General features: G+C 44.7%; 1 protein-coding gene across 2 annotated transcripts; it reads right to left on the reverse strand.

The window, feature by feature from the left end:
- Nucleotides 1-7,617: 7,617 nt before the first annotated feature.
- Nucleotides 7,618-12,544, reverse strand: LOC311238896 (cold-inducible RNA-binding protein B-like). Of its 2 annotated transcripts, none has more exons than XM_084327092.1 (2): nucleotides 12,467-12,544; nucleotides 7,618-9,042 (listed from the first exon to the last, which is right to left on the reverse strand). In XM_084327092.1, exon 2 carries the CDS (start codon nucleotides 8,981-8,983, stop codon nucleotides 8,546-8,548), a length of 438 nt encoding a protein of 145 aa, XP_084183218.1. In that variant the 5' UTR covers nucleotides 8,984-9,042; nucleotides 12,467-12,544; the 3' UTR covers nucleotides 7,618-8,545. The 2 variants fall into 2 exon arrangements, with proteins under 2 accessions (XP_084183218.1, XP_084183219.1); XM_084327093.1 differs by having other exon boundaries at nucleotides 7,618-9,039; nucleotides 12,467-12,536.
- Nucleotides 12,545-20,063: the final 7,519 nt, after the last annotated feature.

A 20,063-nucleotide genomic window follows, 5' to 3' on the forward strand; every position in this document is an offset into this window, starting at 1 on the left:
GTTGAGTCGGGGTTTGTAGCGCAGGGCCTCGGGGCTGACTTCTGGGCTGTACTGGGCCTTCTGGTCCAGAGTACGTTGCTGCTGGTCGGGGCTGTACTGGGCCTCCTGGTCCAGCGTACGTTGCTGCTGGTCGGCTTGACATTCCTCCTCTTCCTCCTCCTCTCCCTCTGCTAGGACCTGGAGTCTTCTGTTCAGTCTCTCGGCGTGGTCCGGTTCTTCCCGGTTGCTGGGTCTCGTATGGACCGGCCGGGGAAAGGGTTCGGAGACGTGGGCAGGATCCTCCTGTTGGCGGGGTCCCGGGTCGCTTGGTCGGGTAGGGGAATGTGTCCTAGACCCTTGTCGTGACGATCTCCGGGAGCTCCGTGCGGAGTGAGGGGGTGTCGCCATGGTAATCAATTTGTCCATCAGCTGCGCCTGCAGCCGGTCGCGCTCTGTCTCGCGCTGGGCATGGGCGGCGTCGCGCGCTGCTTCGCGCTGGGCATTGGCGGCGTCGCGCTGCGCATTGGCTGCGGCGTGCTGCGCATCGGCGCGGCTTCTCTCAATGTTCTCTTCTGTCTGGAGGCGTCTGGTCTCCAGTCTTATGCGGTCGTCTTCACTCCTTTGTTGCGCCTGGAAGCGCTCTCGCTCGGCTGCAAAATGTTCACGCTCGCGCGTCTGTTGCGCTTGAAGTCGATCGCGTTCGGTGGAGGCTGCCAGGGTGGCGATGAGTGCCTGCGCCAGCATCTTGTCCGCCTCGCTGGGGGAAGACGCCGGTCGAGGCGATCGGCCCCCGGCAGTACTCGTTGGAGATCCGTTCTCCTGTCGCGTATCGAGGAGATCCATCTCCTGGGTGCGCGTCTCTTCTTGTGGTGGGTCGGGGGGTAAAGTCATGTCATGTCCCTCCTGGTCCCCCCCGTGAGCTTGGTCAGTTACGTTAGAACCCACTAGGGTCTCTACTGGCGGGGTAGCCTGGTCGGTAGGGTTGGACATAATTTTACTATCCGCTTTAGTTACTTTATCCGTATTTAACTTCCCTTTAAAGCTAGGTATTGGACTGACAGTGTATGCCTCTAGATAGGGAGGTGGCTGCCGTCTGCGCTGCGGGCGTTCTAGTTCGGGAGAACCGTTTGTGGAGTGTTCATCATCGGCCATGTTAATATTAATATTATATTAATATTACGCTAATTCTTATCCGGGGCTCGAAGGACCAATTGTAACTGAGGGGTACAATTCCCTGACTGTATTAATCAAGTATTGGTATCATTAAACCACTACCGTCTTATGTACATTATACTGGCCATACCGTACACGAGTATATGATGAGAACACTTCCCCACAATGAATCGGTTCTACACAAAGTTGTCTTTAAGTATTTATTAGCAGCAAGAATACATAATATACTTCACTCTAGATGCGCTTATAAGGCAAAGGAATGTGCGTAGGCAAATCAATAATGAATGTCCATTCTCTGGTTACACATGAGATAATAATACAACCTGAATATTAGGAATTATATCTATGGTACACTGGTAGGGGGGTTCCTACCGGTTGTAAGCCAGCAGGGGGAGGCAATGCTCTAATGCAAAGTCTGGTTCCACGGGGACTCAATAAGCTCCTGCTCGGGGAGGCGGTATTACTCCCTGGATCAGCGGACGAAAGGCAGCCGCTGTAATCCCAGTATGCGTGCAGCACAGGTGGAAGCCGGTCAGCCTCTCTTTACTAGTAAGGAGCGAACAATACGTTGAACAAACGTATTAGGATAAAACAAGACTCTATTTTGGGGCAATACGGGCCCACTTCACAGCACGTTGTATCGTAGTGTGAGGCTTCAACTTGTTACTAAGACTGGACTGAACTGAACTGAACTGAACTACTTCTGTATTCACCTGCGCCATATTTATATGTTGGGCGAATAAACTAGTACCAGCCTTATTTCTGTCTCGTAGTCCTGGGCAGAACCGGGCATGTACAGACATGTCTTGACGGTAGCTTTGAACTCGACTCTGGGGGTAAGACACTGGCGCTGGTGGAACGCTATCCAATAAGAGAACGAAATATTATGGTCTGTGCCAGGCTAAAGGGATATTCCGTGTATATGTACAAAGAATACACAAGGGATATTAAACGATATACAAATATTATGCAATATATATCAATCAATAAATACATATATTCGGTTTAATCTGACCCTTTGTAACATTAACCATGCCTAACCTTAACCGGCGAAAGAATACACGTTAAAAAAAAATCACGTTAAAAAAAAAATTTGATGGGATTCGAACTCGTCAACAACGGACCGCAGGATCGCAGGACCGCTGCTCTGCCAGGTGAGCTGAAGCGCCGAATGAAAATCATGGCGGATTAGGACGGTTGTTACATAATTCCGCAAGCTCTGCCGCGCGGCAGAGAAAGTTGCGCGTCACGTGCCTGTCGGGGCCAATCAGGCCTACCCCGGAAGTAACTTACTGTTGCGGAACGGTTAAAAGCCTCCCGGGCCCTAACAGAGTCTGGTTACTGCTTGCGTGCTCCAACCCCGATATCTGAGTCCCACTGGCTTATCAATAGTCTCAGCGTCTCATCCCCACACACAATCAGCAACACCTGAGTTCAATAATGAAGCCACTTGAGTCCCTGCTCCTGACGTCATTACTTCGGCCCATTCACATCACAATAACATAATATATGACATACATGACATACAGATAGACAGTACTGCTACATCTATACATTTATGACATACCAGATTTGCAAATACAGTACTGTTTGTGATACGAAAAGAGTCCAGAAAAGAGAGTATATACATTTGACGTATTTTTTACAGAAGTAGCCCAAGGTAGCTACGTATACACCCAACAACAACAGCTCGTGAAACGTGACAAACGGCCGTGTGTGGAGACATAAAGCATAGCTCCAGAGTGCTTTGGTCGCATTTTGCGAACTAAATCAGTCACTAAAAATTGTCTCAGTCTCTATCTTCTCTTCTCCCCTTTTAATTCTATCAGCGTTTTTTTAACACCCCTATTACGTGAATGAATGAATGAATGAATGAAAACTTTATTTAACAGATTGCAGAATGGGTACAATACAGTACGGCTCAATACATACAATTGTTAAGGGGATGCAGACCTGAGAAAGACGTTTGTCTTGTTTCCATCAGGGTCCCCCATTTTCAATTCATATAGACATTTATGACATACACAACATACATGACATTTATGGCATAGGGACATATAGGTATTTAGTACTGATACATTTGTGACATAAGCGGTATTCACATATACAGTACTGTTACCCCTAGATCCTGACAGAGTATATACATATGATGGGGAGGGGACTGTACATTAGGAGGGGGTGGGAAATATACATACGGCGGGGAGGGAATATATACATGCGGTGGGGAAGAGACTGTCTATTAGGAGGTGGTGGGGGTTTTGGGCATTTACGGTGGCCAGTTTCGAATTGCAGCCTCCCGTAGGTGCTCTTTAAGAGCGGTTTTGAATGTGGGCAGGGATTCACATTCCTTTACAGCTTTGGGTAGGGCGTTCCACATTGTTGTGGCATAATTGCGAAACGTGTTTAGTCCCTTGTTTGAGCCGAATCTGGGTTTAACATGATTTGTTGAGCTTCCTCTGGTGTAGTGGTTGTGGTATTCACTGACCTTTGGGAAGTATTTTGACATGTACATGGGCACCCCGGTCGTATAGTGTATCTTGTAGACCAGGCCCATTGCAAGTTGCTGTACTCTGTCGTCTACTCTAAGCCATCCTAGGTTGGCAAAGTGGGCAGGGGTGAGGTGGGTTCTGGGGTTCAGGTCAAGTAGTAGTCTGACCAGTTTGTTTTGTGATGTTTGTAATTTTGTTTTAAGCGCCTTTGAGGTGCTTTGGTACCATGAGGTGCACGCATAGTCATAGTACCCTTGAATGAGTGCTCCTGCCAGAGTCTTCAGGGTATTCTTGTTTACCAGAGAGGAGATCTGGTACAAGAATCTAGTTCGTTGGTTGACTTTTTTTTATTACATTGGATGCCATTTTGTCACAGGAAAGATTTGCCTCTAGGATGGAACCCAGGTAGGTAATTTCGTCTTTCCTTGTGACAATATTGTCACCCACTGTAACTGAGAATCCGTCGGTCTTGCTGAGTTTGTTATTTGAACCGAAGAGAATGGACTCTGTTTTGCCCATGTGTAATGATAGTTTGTTATCAGCGAGCCATATGCAGATTTTGCCTAGTTCCGTGCTGAGGGTTTTTTCAACCTGCAATTTGTTCTTGTCAGAGACCAGCAGGGCTGAGTCGTCCGCAAACAGGAACAAGTTGCAGTCACAGGCTGACGACATGTCATTTGCATAAATTAGGAAGAGTAGCGGTCCTAGTATGCTTCCTTGTGGAACACCACAGCTAAATTTTCCACCAGCTTCTCCATAGTAACTTCGATTGGTATTCCAGAAATGACCCCCTTTCACCCACCATCCCTCTTCTCCCCAAGTCCCCAACTCTTATTACTCTGGAAATATTGATTTCCAATACTAGTCAATACCTTTGCCTTCTCCACCTGCTCTATATTTCTACATCCTAAAAGCAAGTTTCCATCTCTCAACACTTTTGTGTACTCCACTTCTCCTAATTGCTTTATGAGTTTTGTTAACTTTAATGGCCCGATTTCTTTTAACTCCCTCTTCTCCCTCAAATCTCACCACTACATTCAGAAAATCTACCCTACCCTCAGACCCACTTGGTCTACTTCCTTCCTTTTTCTTTCTCTTATGGCCATTCCCCTCCTTTTCCCTGCTCCTTTCCTCCACCTTTTCCCTTCCTTCTCCCCTGGGCTCCCCCTCACTATACTCCATACTGACACTATCTGTCTCCTTTCCTGCCATCCTGCCAGAGTTTTCAGCCAAACCTGCTCCCCCATCACTGTCACTATCGGAGGAGATTGCAGACAAACTGCCGATTATTACATTTTTTTAAATGTTTTATTTACCCAGGGTAGGTTCGCGGAGCACGGATGCTATTTTTCAGCTACGCCCTGCTTCACATTCACACAGTTCCATTCACACCTGGGAGCTGCCCAGTACAACCACAGTCTGACACTGTTGGCCACTGAGCAATTCCACTGGAGTAGTTGGGGGTTTACTTTAGTGCCTTGCTCAAGGGCACTTCAGCGGTTGGAGTTAAGGGTATGGGAGAGAGTTATTAATTCACTTCCCCAGCCCAGATTTTTCCTGCCGGTCCGGGGGATCGAACCGGCGACCTTCTGGTCACAAACCTGCTTCTCTAACCTTTAGGCCACCGCTGCCCACATCCGCTCCTATACTTCCATATGCCAACCTCTCCTCCTCGAGGAGCCTGGCCCAGGGACTCAGACAAGACTGGAGCAATGACATTCACCCTATAACCCAAAAAAGATACACTTCTAGCGAATGTTCGCGCAAAATAACCAGGAGTCCTCAGCAGCCCCACCAACAAACTGAACAAGCTGGTAGCTCCCCTCCTTCCCCAAGCCGTCAGAAGTTTCCCCAAACAAATGTCCGCTAGCCGGTCACACACCGATCACGCACAATAGCAGGTCAGACTACTGCTTGACCTCACTCCTAGAACACACCTGACCCCAGCCCATTTTGACAACCTAGGATGGCTTAGAGTAGACGAGTACAACAACTTGCAATGGGCCTGGTCTACAAGATACACTACACCACTAAGGTACCCATGTACATATCGAGGTACTTCCCAATGGTCAGTAAATACCACGACCACAAGACCAGAGGGAGTTCCACAAATCATGTGCAACCCAGATTCGGCTCAAACAAGGAACTTGACTTGACTTAACACGTTTTGTAATTATGCCACATCAATGTGGAACGCCCTACCCACAGACGTAAAAAAAAAATTGAATCTCTACCCACCTTCAAAACCGCTCTCAAAGAGCACCTACGGGAGGCTGCAATTCTAAACTGGCCCCCGTAAATGTCTGAACGAATCAAAGATGGAGAACTGTCCTACGCAGGTATACAGTTATATTTGATTTTTTTTTTTTTTTTTGGTAGTCCATCATACAGGCCCTGGCTGTTCTGAAGACAGTCTCACTGCAGGCAGCAGAACAGGTCTTCCTCTCTGGTCCTGATTGAAAACTTTATTAACAGATTGCAGAATGGGTACAATACAGTACGGCTCGATACACACAATTGTTACGAGGATGCAGACCAGAGAAAGACTTGTCTTGTTTACATCAGGGTCCCCCCATTTTCAATTCATCATGACATTTATGACATACACAACATACAGATATACAGTACTGTTTAAGAGACAGAGATTCTAAAAGAGAATATATACATTTGAGGGGGAAGAAACTGTACATTGGAGGGGGTTGGGTTGGACATTTACCGGGGCCAGTTTCAAATGGCAGCCTCCCGTAGGTGCTCTTTGAGAGCGGTTTTGAAGGTGGGTAGGGATTCACATTATTTTACGGCTGTGGGTAGGGTGTTCCACATTGTTGTGGCATAATTGCGAAACGTGTTTAGGCCCTTGTTTGAGCCGAATCTGGGTTGAACATGATTTGTGGAACTACCTCTGGTGTTGTGGTCGTAGAATTCACTGACCTTTGGGAAGTACCTCGACATGAACATGGGTATCTTAGTGGTGTAATGTATCTTGTAGACCAGGCCCATTGCAAGTTGCTGTACTCTAGTCTACTCTAAGCCATCCTAGGTTGTCAAAATGAACAGGGGTGAGGTGGGTTTTAGGAGTAAGGTCAAGCAGTAGTCTGACCAGTTTGTTTTGTGATGTTTGTAGTCATTTAGCCGATGCTTTTATCCAAAGCGACTACAAGTTTTGTACAACAAGACAGCAGGAAGGGTACAACTCTATCAGCTGAGTAACAATGTTCATCAAAGTGTTGAGTGCTTTAGTGCCTACTGCTTGACCTTACTAAAACCCACCTCACCCCTGCCCATTTTGACATCCTAGGATGGCAGAGTACAGCAGCTTGCAATGGGCCTGGTCTACAAGATACACTACACCACTAAGATACCCATGTACATGTCAAAATACTTCCCAAAGGTCAGTGAATTAGACAACCACAACACCAGAGGGAGTTCCACAAATCATGTTCAACCCAGATTCTGCTCAAACAAGGGACTAAACACGTTTCGCAATTATGCTACAACAATGTGGAACGCCCTACCCACCTCCAAAACCGCTCTCAGAGTACCTACGGGAGGCTACAATTCGAAACTGGCCCCCGTAAATGTCCAAACCCCCTAGTGTACAGTTTCGTCCCCCTCAAATGTATACCGGTATATTCTCTTTTAGGATCCCGGAGTCCTAGGTCCCATCAACATATTCAAACACTGATGTCATCATTTCTCAGTGACCTTGAGTCAGCGCCGCCATATTCACTCCGTTCAAATACGTATATTGACCCTCGTCTGGCTGTTAAACGTTAACTACAGGCAAGAGAGACAATTGTCGAGAACTGCACTGCCCTACATACATTTAGCCGACGCTTTTATCCAAAACAACGTACAAGTTCTGTACAAGTCAGCAGGAAGGGAACAATTCTGGCAGCTAAGGGTAACATTGTAAATCAAAGTGTTGAGACTTTTTATTTCCCATGAATCGTTTAGTAGACTCAATGACAGTATATATATTTTTAAAAAAAAGCTTTAATGTTGATACAAAGAACAGAAAGTACAAAAATTCTCTCATTCCGAGTTTTATAATCGGTGAGAGAAGTTAGACGTCGATCATTTATACAAGTTCAGTCCATTCTAACAGCACATTTAAAATGCAGCCGTTGAGCAAAGCAAAAAAACACATTGAACAGCCGACTACATTAGGCGTGCATTTCACCAGTATGAAAGGAATTAACTTTTGGGAAACTGAACATACAGGACCCTCTGCTAATCTATATTTAAGATTAAAAAAAAATACATGACTGAGGCATTGCTGCCGAGCAACACTATAGGAATGTACTATGAAACCCAAAAGCCTGTTTGAGCTACTAAATGGATTTCTCATTCAATAACTTGGCAGGAGGTAGGTTGGACAAGCATTAAAATGAAGGATAACTCAAACAAAAGTAAAGCCCTATTGAATTTCCCCTACATCCAGGGGAAAACAGGAGCTGCTTAACAGTGCGAGGTAGGAATGGTGCTTCAAAATCCTGGTTGACAAGAAAAAAAATAATATTAGATCATTTCAATTTCTGAGTTTTCCAATTTCTCATTTAACGGCACCAATCAAATCAGATATTGTACTTAATTAATAGGTGCGAGGTTAGAAAAAAAAGCTGTGAGAACAATTGCCCTCAAGTAGGAAAGAAATCTTCAACTTGAGTTTAAACATGGTTTGTCAATGAATGGCCAAAACTATGGCTACATTTGCACGACGCTTGAGCTACTGCAACAACATACTACAAAGAGAATCGGGTCAACAACACATGGACATTTCCTAAGGGAGCGCATATTTTAAATACAGCCAGTCGATGGATGATCTTGAATCGGGGAGAGTTTCTCGTGTGCAGCATAGCTGTATGATCCAGAGCGCTCCCAGTAGCTACCCCCGCTTCCAACTACTCCCTGTATCCACCGCCGCTTCTGTATCCACCACCGCCGTAACTCCTATCTCCACCGCCGCCATAGCTGCTACGCTCTCCGTAGCTTCCACCTCCACCGCCGTATCCTCCACCACCTCTCCCGCCGCCATAGCTTCCTCCGCCTCCGTATCCTCCACCACCGCGACCTCTGCCGCCGCCGCCACCCTGCCCTGCTTCATTCACACGAATCTCTCTGCCGTCCAACGTCTTGCCGTCCATTTTATCCATCGCATCTTTGGCGTCCTGTGGGTTTTCATATGTAACAAAGCCGAAGCCGCGAGACCTTCCAGTCTCTTTGTCTTTGATCACGTCGCATCTGGCGACGTTTCCATACTTTGAGAATGCTGCCGCCAACGAGTCATCGGTGGTGTCGAAGCTCAGTCCGCCGACGAAAAGTTTTCCCTCGTCGGACATCTTTTGTCTGTAAGCTACAGTAGCAAACTCGTGGCAAATGGAGGACCTGTGCGGTGCTGCTGCAAGTGAAGAGGTGAGACATAATTAGCATAGTAGGTAGTAATATAGGTGAGGTACATTCCTTAGTTGGCAATAGTACATGGTTATTTCGATGACTGACAATTGGGCGTGTTATGGTAATGGTTTGTTTTTGTAGGGCAGTGCAGATTTAACCCAATTATGGCCAGAAGGAATGGTTGACAGCCTACTAAGGCTGAGCCCGAACGTTCGAACGTTAAGCTGACATTCGGACTTTAATTAATGGGTTCGAACGTTCGGCGAAAAAAAATAAAGCAGGCGCAACGACGGTGAGGCGATGTGAAGCGGTGCGTCCCCCGAGTCGCTCGGCTCAACCAATATGGTCTCTGCCAGGCTATTGCTGGATACTCAACAGAGCTCTAGTCTCAACCAATGCAATAGAACAATTTTGATTGAATGACAGGCGATTCTGCCAATTACGTCACACCGCTTGCACCCGCCTCTGCTGTTACCACCAATCGGCAAGCGTTTATTATTTTTTTTACTTCCGGCAATGCCGCCTGCTTGCGAGAAGCATTAACGTAGCGTTAGCTCCCCGCAGAGGAAGTAAAAGTCGTAACAAGGTTTCCATAGGTGAACCTGCGGAAGGATCATTAATGAATACCAGCCTTTTTCGGCCACGGAGCGCAAGCTTCATGGCGGGAGGTGGTTGCGTTGGAAACAACTCTGGCCGAGGCGGCAGGCGTGTTGGGAGCCCGGCGGGACCCCCGCGCCGGTGTCTCTCCGTCTCTCTGCCGTCCCGAGGTAGACGGTGGAAGGAGCCGAGGCGCGCGCCTCTCTCCTTCCCGTCAACCAAGAGTGAATACCTGTTATTGAACGTGTAACACTAACTATATAACGTTAATGCCACAAAACGAATGCCTTTAAGCCCCTTACGTGACTGCGGTGTGCAAGGGCTATTGTTTATCATAAGTAGGAACTTTGATGCATGCAGTACTCAGTAGCTTGTTTATTTTCTTCTGAGTGCTTTGTTTAATTACATGAAAAGCCACCACTGTAAACAACATGTTTTTTCACCAATAGATTATGCAATGCCGCCCTCCGTAGGATCTATAATAAAAAAAAAAAAAAAAAAAAAAAAAAAAATGTAATAAAAAAAAAGTATTAAAGGATAACTCCACTATTTTGGGAAATTAGCTTATTTAACATCTTCCCTGGAGTTAGACAAGAAGATGCATACCTTTTTTGTCTCTGTGCGTGCATTTTAGCTTTGGGAATAGATGCTCCGTTAGCATAGCTTAGCTTCATCACTGGAAGTGAGGCAGGACAGTAGCCTTACAGTGCCTTACAGTGTATTGCAAGGTCTGACATTGACCAAACTTGATATGCATGACCTTGGTGGGCTCTAGGTCAACTCCTGAAAAGGGGGTCAATGTCAGACTTTGCAATCAAAAGTTAGGGGGCTAATAACCCTTGCCATAATTTCAGTGCGCCCCTAACTTTTGATTGCAAGGTCTGACATTGACCCCCTTTTCAGGAGTTGACCTAGAGCCCACCAAGGTCATGCATATCAAGTTTGGTCAATGTCAGACCTTGCAATACACTGTAAGGCACTGTAAGGCTACTGTCCTGCCTCACTTCCAGTGATGAAGCTAAGCTATGCTAACGGAGCATCTATTCCCAAAGCTAAAATGCACGCACAGAGACAAAAAAGGTATGCATCTTCTTGTCTAACTCCAGGGAAGATGTTAAATAAGCTAATTTCCCAAAATAGTGGAGTTATCCTTTAAAAAATTTACAAAAAACGAACGTTCGAACGATAAACCCTGGCGAACGTTTGGACCCTAAAAACAGGGTTCGGGCTCAGCCTTACAGCCTACATTTAATTTCTGGGCCTGAGTGGCGGCAAGAGTTAGAATTCCCTTTGGAACATCAGTTAAGACCAGAATAGAATCAAAGCCTCTGATGAATTGACCTAAAACCCTGCCCTCTTTTCCTGATCCTCCAATCACAACTGTTGCTTTCCTCTGACAAAACAGTTTGTCCAAGGGAAGCAACAGTTGTGATTGGATAAAGAAAAGGGGCAGGGCTTATGTTACCGGCCTCAGACCTAGGGGAATCTGAGTCGGCACAAGCGATACAGACAAGGGTGCGCTGTGGATCTGTGAATGATGTAACCCCTTTCGGGTCTGTGATGCACGCCTGTCCGAAACCCTCGTGCAACCGAGTACCTTTGAAATTTCTCTGCGATACTTGTACAAGTTGTACGACAAGCGTTTTGCTGAGGAGTTAATTGTGGGATTTTTCTATGAAGGTATAAGGGACTGTTCACTCGTCCAACCTTGTTGGCGTGCATCAAACCCAGAAAGGGGCTATTAATGATGAATAGACACGTTATCTCTTCTAGCCTCGCTCTACTGGGAGTGGTTTATTCTGACAAAATATTCCTTTAACATTCCAATACTCCAATTTACTTTGTAATTCTTATTGTACAATAATATAATAAACCAAATCATACAAAAATACAATCTTCAAATGTATTCTTTAGGAAACGAAATAGTGTACACTGTACATTGGAATACTGACAAAGCCATACTTGGTCATTTACTGTACAACTGGGTTAGGACATTTGTAGGGGCCAGTTTCTAATTGCAGTCTCCCGTAGGTGTTCTTTGAGTGTGTTTTTGAAAGTGATTCACATTCCTTTACAGCTTTGGGTAGGGCGTTCCACATTGATGTGGCATAATTGCGAAACGTGTTTGAGCCGAATCTGGGTTTAACATGATTTGTAGAGCTCCCTCTGGTGTTGTGATCGTGGTATTCACTGACCTTTGGGAAGTATTTTGACATGTACATGGGTACCTTGGTCATGTAGTGTATCTTGTAGACCAGGCCCATTGCAAGTTGCTGTACTCTGTCCTTCTACTCTAAGCCATCCTAGGTTGTCAAAGTGGGCAGGGGTGAGGTGGGTTCTAGGAGTAAGGTCAAGCAGTAGTCTGACCAGTTAGTTTTGAGATGTTTGTAATTTTGTTTTTAGCGCCTTTGAGGTGCTTTGGTACCATGAGGTGCAAGCATAGTCGTAGTACCCTTGAAGTGCAACCAATAAACCCTTTTGCATCGCCATCTATATATTCTTACTTAAATACAAACGTAATACCTAATCCTGTAGTCAGAACAGTCACAAAAACCAATAGTACACATCTGAAATTGAATACACGTTACTAGCTACATAACCTTAGCTCAAATACACATTGACGGTAACACGCTCTTACACACACGTTCACATGCGCGCACCCACATGTACCGTCGGTGTAACACGCTAGCTAACAGTTAGCAATTATTCATTTAAAACTACTCGTCCAAACATGTTCATGTACACACTCAAAACGTTACATAACATGTCACCGACAGTTCACATTCGTTTTTAAACATCTTTGGGAATGTTTTAGATAATTGTTGTATTACCTGTGAATGGAGAATAGACAAGTTATTTCTTCTAGCCTGGCTCTGCTGGTAGCGTGGCAGCGGTTTATTCTGACTGCGCATGCTTGGGAGCCAAGACTATACTGATTTCCTCTATCACTCACAGGAGCGCTGGAGCGCCATCTACTGACTTGGAAGTCTAATAAGATGTAGCATCTCATTCAAAAGTAAATGACTGTTAGAGTAGTTGTGAATAATCTTAAAAAATAGGGGGTGTATGTTTTTGTATAAAACTTTACATGGAGGCATTTTCAAACCCTCTACAATTACATAAATTGAAAAAGGTCTGAACTTGGCCTGGCTCACTCCTACGACCTTACTGGACACCTCAACGAGCCTGCTTAGACTGGGCTGTTCATGTCTGGAGAATTAATGTCTGAACCAGATGTCAATACAAAAGAGATTCAATAAATAATTCAGTGACAATTGACTTTAGGGGGTACAGATAACAAATAAGAAACCAGTGCATAGTAACACATTCAACCTGATTAGTTACCTTTAGAATTAGAGGTAAACAATCATTTTGGGTAAATTGAGTTGAGTCAAATGGATAGTTCACCAAATGTAATTGGAAAGCCTTCAGGTAGAAGCCATTCAGGAAGGATTTCATTTAACTGAGGATCTATTTAAATAGAGAGTCCAAATAATTTTATTCAGTAACCACCTCAATCGCCCGGCCTTGAATTAATTATAAGTTAATTATAAGTTAGGCTACTACTTGTCTGAATCTCACCCTCAAGGCAAAACTCTTGTATTAACGTCACAATTTCCAGTAAAAGTTTATCGTTTCTCAGATTACTTCTCTCTAAAAATCAATCTAGACTGTGGCTTTTGATTAGTCAGCGATTACTGTCAGCGACTTCGGGTTATTGAGAAGCGCTATATAAATTAAATGAATTATTATTATTATTATTAGTCCTGGATTTATTCATAACTTCACAGCAATATATAAAATCAGGCCAGTAGGCCCATGGCCCTGTGATATGATATGATACATTTATTTATATTGCACCCCTCAACCAATAGTTACATCGGCCCGGGGCGCTGGCCGGGAAAGAAAGAAAAACAGAAAGACAGGAACAATACGAAAACAGAAAAAAGTGCATGCAGGCCAACCAAGCAGACAGAGAACGGACAACAATCATACTACAATACAAAAACTATCTCATGGATTTTTTTATGGCGAAAAGGTGGGTTTTGAGCATGGCCTTAAAAGTCTGTAGAGTGCTTGCAGATTTTAAGTTGAGTTGGAGCTTGTTCCAGAGTGTCGGTTTTGAATTGATTGATTGAAAACTTTATTAACAGATTGCAGAATGGGTACAGTACAGTACAGCTCAATACATACAATTTTTAAGGGGATTCAGACCAGAGAAAGACTTTCGTCTTGTTTACATCAGGGTCCCCCATTTTCAATTCATCATAACATATATGACATACATGACATACAGATAGACAGTACTGCTACATCTATACATTTATGACATACCAGATTTGCAAATACAGTACTGTTTGTGATACGAAAAGAGTCCAGAAAAGAGAGTATATACATTTGATGTAGAAACTGTACATTGGAGGAGGTTGGGTAGGTTGGGGGGGGGGACTGTACATTGGAGGTGGTTGGGTGGGTGGGTGGGGGGGAGGTTGGTTAGGGGGGGTGGGTGGGGGACACTGTACAACTGAACAAGCAAAACTGTACATTGGAATATTGACAAGTTTACTGTACATTGGGGGGGGGTTGTGTTAGGACATTTACAGGGGCCAGTTTCGAATTGCAGTCTCCCGTAGGTGTTTTTTGAGAGTGTTTTTGAAAGTGGGTAGTGATTCACATTCCTTTACAGCTTTGGGTAGGACGTTCCACATTGATGTGGCATAATTGCGAAACGTGTTTAATCCCTTGTTTGAGCCGAATCTGGGTTTAACATGATTTGTGGAGCTCCCTCTGGTGTTGTGATCATGGTATTCACTGACCTTTGGGAAGTATTTTGACATGTACATGGGTACCTTGGTCGTGTATCTTGTAGACCAGGCCCATTGCAAGTTGCTGTACTCTGTCCTTCTACTCTAAGCCATCCTAGGTTGTCAAAGTGGGCAGGGGTGAGGTGGGTTCTAGGAGTAAGGTCAAGCAGTAGTCTGACCAGTTAGTTTTGAGATGTTTGTAATTTTGTTTTTAGCGCCTTTGAGGTGCAAGCATAGTCGTAGTACCCTTGAATGAGTGCTCCTGCCAGAGTCTTCAGGGTATTCTTGTTTACCAGTGAGGAGATCCGGTACAAGAATCGTGTTCGTTGGTTGACTTTTTATTATTACATTGGATGCCATTTTGTCACAGGAAAGATTTGCCTCTAGGATGGAACCCAGGTAGGTAATATCTTCTTTCCTTGTGACAATATTGTCACCCACTGTAACTGAGAAGCCGTCGGTCTTGCTGAGTTTGTTATTTGAACCGAAGAGAATGGACTCTGTTTTTCCCATGTGTAATGATAGTTTGTTATCAGCGAGCCATATACAGATTTTGCCTAGTTCTGAGCTGAGGGTTTTTTCAACCTGTAACTTGTTATTGTCAGAGACCAGCAGGGCTGAGTCGTCCGCAAACAGGAACAAGTTGCAGTCACAAGCTGACGACATGTCATTTGCATAAATTAGGAACAGTAGCGGACCTAGTATGCTTCCTTGTGGAACACCACAGCTCACTGTGAGGGGGGGGGGGGGGGGGTGAAGCCAGATTGGAATTCGTAGATTCGATTTTTTTCCACAAGGTATTTTTCGACCTGTTCGTATACAATTTTTTCCATGACTTTCGAGTTGGAGGTAAGGATAGAAACAGGGCGGTAGTTGCCAGGGTCTAATTTACTGCCTTTTTTGTGCAGGGGTGTTACTCTCGCAATTTTGAAGTCCTTGGGGACGTGTCCCTGTTTTATGGAGAGGTTTATTATGTGCGTGATGACTGGGGTGATGGCGGCTGTGAGGAATTTGGAGGGGATGTTGTCATGGCCAGTGGCCTTGTTAGGTTGGAGGGCACTCAGTTTTTTGAGTACCTCATCTGTTGTTACCATTTCCAGTTTGAAGTCGTCTTTGTGGACCCCTAGGTTCTTGTAGTATGCTACTATGTGTTCTACCCCATACTGCCCTGAGTGGGAGGGTAGTTTGTTTACCAGTGTTGTGGCTATGTTTGTGAAGAAACTGTTTAAGTAATTGGCTACATCCAGCTTGTCTGTGATGAGCGTGTTGTCCGTCTTTATGTTTATGTTTGAGAATCTGGTTTTAAGTTTTTTACTGCAGCCTAGTTGGTTATTGAGTAATTTCCAAAGTTCACGTGGTTTGTTTTTGTTTTCCTCGGTTTTGTCAGATGATAGTTTACGTCATTTCTTAGTCTGTTTCTTTCCAGTTTGAGTTCAGTCACGTGGGCTTGGAGTTCACTGCTCGTGCTTTTGGTAAGCTTTGACTGACTTTTACGAAACTCAGAGCATTTTTTGTCTCTGGTTTTCATAGCGGTCAGTATTTCAGTGTGCATCCACGGCTCAGCGCGATTTTTTACCCTGGTGGTTCTTAGGGGGGCCATGTTGTTTAGTATTGTTGAAAATTTGGTTTTGAAACCAAGCCATGTTTCTTCAACCAGTGTACCATTGAGCTCATCTGACCAGTCCAGACTCTCCAGTTCAAGGTTAAAGGCCTCGCTAGAGTAGGTTTTGAGGTCTCTAGATGTGACTGTTTTGTGACAGCCAGCCTTTTGTTTTAGCTTTTTGCGGGTACAGAATATCATATAATGATCACTTAACCCGCATGCTATAACCCCTTTATTGGAGATCTTGGACTTGTCAGAGGTCAGGATGAGGTCAATGGTGCTGCGACTGCGAATGCCCGGTTTCCCTTTGTCACCAGTCTTGTGTGTGGGATTTTAAGGCAGATTTGGTTGTTTAATCTGAGGGATCTGGAGCTGACTGATTGGACCAGGAGTTCCTTTATGTAGGCTGGGGCGAGACCGCTTATGGCTTTGTATGTGCACATTAGGATCTTGAAATGAATTTGTTGTTTTACTGGGAGCCAGTGTAGGGATGCAAGGACTGGGGAGATGTGGTCCCTCATTCCCCTGTGCATTCCCCTGAAGAATAGGGGACATGCATTGCTATTCGTTGCACTATTGAACACATCTGTACGTTTAAAAAAAAAAAAAAATCATTGTTTTATATTTCTAATGGAGTACTCAAAAGAATAATTTTCCAGCCTCAGGATTTCAGGCTGTTATTGGATGGGCTCCGCCCATAAGCACTTTCAGTGACAGTCACCCACACAGTGTGATACATACGAGAGAGAGAGAGAGAGAGAGAGAGAGAGAGAGAGAGGAGAGATGCGTCCCCGACACACACGCAGTCAAGTTTGTGTGTAATGCTCCGACGAGGGAGAGAGAGAGGAGAGATGCGTCCCCGACACACACACAGTCAAGTTTGTGTGTGTGTGTGTCCCCGACGAGGGAGAGAGATGGCGCACACAAATTTACACACACTTCTGCAGTCCCTCCCACTGTCCCTCTCTCTCTATTTCTCTCTCTCCCCCTCTCGTTCTCTGCCTGTCAAAACCCGTTTGAGGAAGTGTCGGGTTACACTATGCCTACGTCCCAGACACACACGCACAGTCAAGTTTGTGTGTGTGTGTGTGTCTGACGAGGGAGAGAGATGGCGCACACACATTTACACACACTTTTTCCCATGTTGTTTCTATGTGCAGTGTAAATTCCAATGCTTCTAACAAGCTTGGCATCCTAGTCATTCATTTCCGTCGGGGGAAAATAACGTTAGCCGCTAGCTAAGCTAAACTAGCCAATCCTGTTCAGACAGAAAACAGCTGAGCGGGGCTCTCTCTCCATGCCTCTCTCTACTTGTTCAATTAAGGAGCCCTTTCTGTGTGTGCGCGCGCATGGAAAAGACCAGATGACATGAGTTTGATAGTATTTACTGAGGATTGCCAGATAATGTTGATATTTAAATGTAAAAAAAATACAAAATAAATGTACTGCAGTTATCAAGATATATTTAACAAATTTAACCTCACCAGCTCCACTTATTTTTTCTATCTACAATTAAGAGCAGCTTTAAAGGCTCACGGAGTCCCATTAAAGATTCCACTTGAGCACCACAGATTTTACAAATTATTTTATGAAAAGGAGACATCGAGAGGCTTCGTCTCTGACTTTTATCGTCCCTTACTTACGTCCTCATATGAAATCCTTCCCCTAGACTCGGTTTGGAGGAAGGATATCCCAAACTTGGAAGTAGATTTTGATTGGGATGAAGTCTGGGCAAACGTATGGCTATCATCACGTAACCCAGATCACCAACAGATTAACCTTAACTTTGTTCATAGGACTTACCTGACTCCTAGACGTTTGCACCCAATGGGGCTCAGACAAGACCCTCGATGCTCCTTGTTTAAACGGGGATCTTGGTACATTTATGCATATGTATTGGGAATGCCCTCCTGTTAAGATATTCTGGGAAAAAGTAACCACTCAATTATTAGAATTTTTATCTCTGACCATACCTATACTGCCTTCTGTATTGTTGTTGAATGATGTTTCTCAGTTATCAACCTCTGTACATGTAAAAAGACAAATTTTGTCCGGTCTTACGGCTGCCAAAAGGTTGATAGCGTCACGCTGGATTCAACCGGATAAAATGTGCCGGAAGGTGTGGGTTCTAATGTTGTGTTAGTGTTAATGAAGCCAGCATAGCAATCTGGTTAGCTGTGGTGGAGAAGATAAAGGGAAGCATATGAACTTGTAATTTCTGATGTTAAATGGAATAGTGGATGTATAGTCCAAGAGGGGGTCCTGAGGGGGGGGTGGAGGGGGAGGGAAGGGGAAGGAAAGAGCGAGCAAGAGCACATGTATTGTATTTATTATTTTTATGTCTTTTAATCTACATTTATTTTGATTTAATTACTGGACTGTCATTGTTATTATTATTTCTGTCATTGTCCTGTGATTTATCATAGATTTTTACTCTTACTGTTGGTTTAGTTTTATGTTAAAAAAGGGAAAATAAAAAAAATTTGTTAAAAAAAAACAAAATAAATGTACATGATCATGCAATATAAAAAAATTGTTGTAGGAACGGTTTGGGAGAGGGAGGTAGGGAGGGGTTTTAGATTGTGTTGTGAAGTTTAGGCTTCAGAGAGAGAGAGAGTACAAATTTAACTCTGGCCTCTTTAAGTGTGTATTCTTCAACGTAATAGCTTATCTACTTGAAATGTACTGAAAAAAATGTATATATGTGACTAGGGCTGTCCCCGACTAAGGATTTGGATGGTCGACTATGATTGGCCAAAATTTGCCGTTAGTCGACTATTGGTCGACTAAAAAAAAGAAAAAAAATTATAATATTAATATAAAATAATACATTTAATGTTTTTTTTTTCATTCCATTTGGGCTGTGGGGGGTGCTTAATGTCTGAAGGAGTCGACTGAAGGCTTCTTGTCCTCTGCAAAAGCATGCAATTGGTCCACTGATGGATACATCTTGATATTTGTCTAGTCTAGTGTGTTGTCTAGTCTAGGGTGCTGCATGGTACTGCGGGGTACTGCATGGTACTGCATGGCACTACGGGGTACTACATGGCTCTACATGGTACTACGTGGCACTACATGGCACTACGGGGTACTACATGGTACTACATGGTACTACAGGGCACTACGGGGTACTACATGGCACTACAGGGTACTACAGGGTATTACATGGCACTACGGGGTACTACATGGCACTACAGGGTACTACATGTCTGCTCTTTTGCAGCACCACAAACATGGGAACTCTCTAACTCTTCCCCCCTCCCTCCCCCATCTCTCTGAGTGCCCGTCTCCCGGCGCTGACTAAGGTGATGGATGCCTCGGGGTCTTGGCCAAGATTGTAGTCTGCTCTACATGCACCTCCGAGGCCTTGGATCAGTTTTTACCGTCGTCTGTCCGTGGTCCTGTCAACTGATTAACAGCATTAACAGACTGTTAACAGATTAACAGTCAACGCGGTTTCATTGCTGGGTTAAGTACTTCTATTCTATTCACATAATATGCTTACTTCATATATCTACTCCATTCACATATATGCTTACCACTTGTATCTATTGCTATGTCCGCCCACTACAATCACATGAGCTGTCTAACGCCTGTCCCGTCTCCCTGTCCCCCTATGACTTGCTGTCCTGGAGTGCTGACCGGAGTGTCGGACATCCCGTGATGAAGGCCGGGAGGTTGCGACCACCTCTGCGTGCCCCCCTGTCTCCGGAGGTCTCGTAGTGGTGACCGGAGTGCCGGACGTCCCGCGATGATGTCGGGGAGCTTGCGACCCTCTCTGCGCCGCCCCTATCTCCGGCTGTCCCTGAGCAATGACCGGAGTGTTTAATGTCCCGTGACTAAGACGGGGATGACGTGACCCTCTTTGCGCCGCCCCTGTGCCTCAAATAGATCCGCTATCAGCTCTATCTTTAATCTTTCAAAATGTTCAGTTGCTATCGCTATTTGCTTTATCTTTAATTTTTCAAAATGTTCAGTTGCTATTGCATGCACTCATCTGTGTTTCACTACACACTTGAG

This window comes from Notolepis coatsorum (assembly GCF_963971535.1).
Source record: "Notolepis coatsorum genome assembly, chromosome: 1".
In the NCBI taxonomy this organism is placed as follows: Eukaryota; Metazoa; Chordata; class Actinopteri; order Aulopiformes; family Paralepididae; genus Notolepis; species Notolepis coatsorum.